This window comes from Morone saxatilis, unplaced genomic scaffold, assembly GCF_004916995.1.
Source record: "Morone saxatilis isolate NCDOM2014 unplaced genomic scaffold, NCSU_SB_2.0 Contig21, whole genome shotgun sequence".
NCBI classification, from domain to species: domain Eukaryota; kingdom Metazoa; phylum Chordata; class Actinopteri; family Moronidae; genus Morone; species Morone saxatilis.
In genome coordinates, this window is record NW_023339774.1 from 987,313 (window position 1) to 991,255 (window position 3,943).

At 40.6% G+C, this 3,943-nt stretch overlaps 1 protein-coding gene across 1 annotated transcript in view; it reads right to left on the reverse strand.

Moving 5' to 3' along the window:
- Positions 1 to 14: 14 nt before the first annotated feature.
- The window catches only part of LOC118332360 (ras-specific guanine nucleotide-releasing factor RalGPS1-like), a gene marked incomplete in the record, with an annotated part of 66,856 nt that continues 62,927 nt past the window's right edge, over positions 15 to 3,943 (reverse strand). The window contains 1 exon segment of the mRNA XM_035667601.1: positions 15 to 3,482. Within this exon segment, the coding sequence (XP_035523494.1) occupies positions 3,453 to 3,482 (30 nt within the window).

The following is a 3,943-nucleotide window of genomic DNA, read 5'->3' on the forward strand; positions in this document are numbered from 1 at the left end:
ATGCCTTCAGTGAGAATCTACAATGTAAATAGTCATGAAAAAAAAGAAAAACCATTAAATGAGAAGGTGTGTCTTCTGGTAGTGAAGACTGGTAGTGTATATGAATCCACTGAATTCCTGAAACAGTAAAAACATCAGCGTGGTTTGCAAAGTGATTAGCTGCATTATTTGTAGTAAGTTATCAGGCGTTATCACCAATATGATTCTCTAAAATTGAAGAGAGCCTTCATGACTGCATTCATCTAAAGACGGACAATAATACTGAAGAAGAGAAAAAATTGGACTAGCGGAAGAAAGTGGACAATCAGTCCACCAAGAATTTTAGGTAAGGACATGAATGAAAAACATAAAGAACACTAATAAGATTCTCAACAACATGAGATTCCTGTTTTGCCACCATTAAAACTGATATCATAAATGACTGACAGTTACCATGATTTACAACAGGGAACATTAGAAATATGACATCTATTAGTAAATGTATAACTTCATTTAAGAGTGGAACTCAAAGAAATTGAAGGATGATTCCAGTTTATTACAACTTGGATGCTATTTTCATAGCTTTGGCCTTTGTTTCCATCATGTTGCTGTGTCCCTAACCGTCCATCCATCCATCTTACACCATTTATCCTGGCTTATCTAGGCTATTGTCCTAGCCATGTCCTCCAGCTCCTCATGGGAAATCCCAGGGCATTCCCAGGCCAGATGGGATAACCCTAACCTGGCTGCACCAGATGGAACTGGCCATTTAAAAAACACCTTGATGATTGGATGAACCATCTATCCCAAGCAAACTTCAACCAATCAGATCAACAAACCATATAACATAGTCAAACTCTCTCAAATATCTTTTCCATGGAGAAAAGCCTTCAGTGCAGTTTTTTGCTCTTCTTTCAATTAAGAAATACTCTCCAGTTTTAATATAACTGATGCTAGCACAATCTATGCTAACCTCTTGAGCAGCCACTATTGTTGTCTTCTCCCACACACATTAAACCACGCCCGTAGCTCATGCCTTAGCATGCCACTGTGGTTGGACACAAGCCCAATGCTTGAAGCCTTGCAAGGCGGATTCTTGTGTGATCTTGGGGGTGCAGCTGCCTCACAAAGCTAGGATAATCCCCTCTAGGATGTTCTGGGTCTGCCTCAGGCCTTGTCCTTGTTAAATCACCATGGTAATCAGATGACAGAGCCACCTCAGCGGAATTCTTTCAATGTTAAGGAGCAGGAGTTCAACTCTGACCTCCTACCGGATGTCTGACCTTTTAAGGGCTGGATATACTTTAAACAAATTTAAGCGTCATCCAAACACATCTGAAGGTTTATAGGTGTTCTGAGCAGGCACCCTCGGAGGATGGGGGGGAAAGCTAGCTGTCCTGGAGAAGGGCGAGATCAATTGTAAAAATGGGTATGCAACGCAGACTCGAAGGCATTTATGGTGCTGCTGCACTCAATTGTACTTGCAAAAAGTAACTGAAGTAGAAGAATAAAAGAGCCGTCTACTTTGACACCTCCACACAGCTAGCTAATCACTGATTTAGGTGGGTGAGATTGTTGGATTTTGTGTTTCAGAAAGCTAAAAAAATTGACTGTCAGAGAAACATGCTGGCATTGATCAAAGGTATTGATAAGCTCAGAGGCATACAATTGCGATGGATCGGAAAATTTGGGACTGGTTCTCGATTTCCCATCCCTTTTCCCAACAGCTTTGGAAACGTCAAGGCTCCACACCTCTGTGATGTTGGAATTTGGGAGGGGGCTGTCTGACAATTTCTGAAAGTGACATTCACACCCACCTCACTCAGTGATTGGCCAGCTGTGTGGAGGTGAGAAAGGAGCCAGGATTTGAACTTGTCTTCTCTTGAACTATGAATGTCTTCCAAGACAAACTAAAGGGTGCACCGTAATCCCCATAAAAAAATTACTTTTCCCCATTTCTCTATGGCAGCTGGCTTTTCATTCCGCCTTTGAGTTCAGAACAGCTCTGAACACTTTTAGCTTTAGACATGGTTAAACATCAGACAAACTCCTTATTTTCCAGCGTAAAAAGTTCAATCCAAGATGTATTAAAGCAGAATTATCCTTTAAATTCAACATAACATTTTGCTTTTAAAGCATGATTATTCAGAACCAGTGCTGATGGAGTTCCCTTATTCCACTGTCCTTTAGTTGGAGATCAGACTAAGTTTTAGGGTGGCTTCCCACCAAGAGTCTCTCTGAGGAGCAGCTTCCTGCAGCAGGTGGTGAATCAAAGATAATCCATCAAACTATTTCCCTTTGATGGCCAACTGTCAAAAAATAAACTCTTTTACAAATAAATACAGTATTTACACACACGTGATTGTTGAAAGCTTGGTACTTCATTGTAAATTGCTTTAAATTCACTCCACCAGCTGCCTGATCATACTGGTGTAGACAACAGCTGACTGTCTTATTGATTGTAATTATCACCTTGTTTGGTACTATTTCCAAATTTAGATTTGTTCTGTACAAAATATTAATTGTTGCCATTTGTAAACCTTGTTATGTACATCAGCAAACACCTTTTACAGGAGGACTACCAACTGAGGTAGCGAGGGGTGAACGGGTGAACTGATCCAGGGCTGCTTCTTCATTTGACCAACAATACAGCACAGGCTCTTAAAGCCAACTTCATGATTCCTTATTGTTTTTGTACAACTATGAATTCTCTTATTTTGGAACTAATTCAGTCCAGCTGTATAACACAGCACTGAAGGTGAAGAAGTCTCATCGTTTGTCCTTTTCGCTGCAGTGCTGATCTTTAATCGTATTAGTGAGGCCTTCAAACGGGGTCACGTTTTTCACGCTCACAACTCCGGAACTTTTCCAAGGATCCAAATTTACAAGTTTGGATGTGTGTCTTCCTCCTCTGTGCGATGTTGAAATGCAGAAAGAATATTGCATGAACAGTTTCACAAATTCAAACACTTTTACAACAGGGGTGTCTTTTTCAACCATCCATGTTTAAAACCTGAACTCCATTTGAAGGCCGCATAACACTGGTCTGCAGACCGAAGATCAGCATCAGTCAGCTAACACTGTTGTCCACATTTGTGCACTGATGCATCTTTTCACCCAAGCAGAAACCCAACATGGGCCAAAAAACTATGTGCTTGCTCACATGTTTTTAGCAGCGTAACAAATGACAGTGAACAAGGAAGCTGAGAGAAAGAAACAAGGGACAACCTCACCAAAGTCTTCCATTGGCTGGATTTTTCCATTGTTTACATTACACTTAGTCCTGATGAAGAAGACAGCAGGTGTGTTGGCATATGCAGTCACTCATCCAGAGCTTCTTCTACAGTGTCAGATGCTTCTTGACTCTCCCATTTCAGTAGATACCATCAAATTCCACTGTGTTCATCATTTAGTCTATACTTCCCAAACTAATGGGTTTGGCACAATAATGTCCCTCTGGATAAGGTCTGCTCTCATTCAAATGACATGAGGTTTGCTGGTATCTGTTGAGAATAGAAGAGATACAACACAAATATTAGAAAACAGGGAAAGCAGCTAGCTCTGACAGTGTCTGTATAAAGCAGTTTTAATTGACTGATTTTGGTCACTTGGGTGCAGTGCAACAGGCTATAAATTCAACAGTGACATTATCACTTTATAAGGTTGTTATGGCAAATGTGGCAATACCAATCTATTTACACATTCAAAGCTACATTACTCTGGTGATGTGGTGAATGCAAGTTCAATAGTTATTCCCCTCTGTTTTTGGTCTCCACAAAAAATATGTGTCTCTTTAGCTGCTAAATGCTCCACTATGTTCACTAGCTAGTCACTAACTGTGTCTGCTAGTGCTGGACAGGTAGTGTACAGTGGGTTTATAGAGCTTTTTCACTGAAGATAGCTGCTCCAGGTTGGTGCTGCAAAACCAAAACAATGAGCTGAAAGATGCTAAAATACTGTGTAG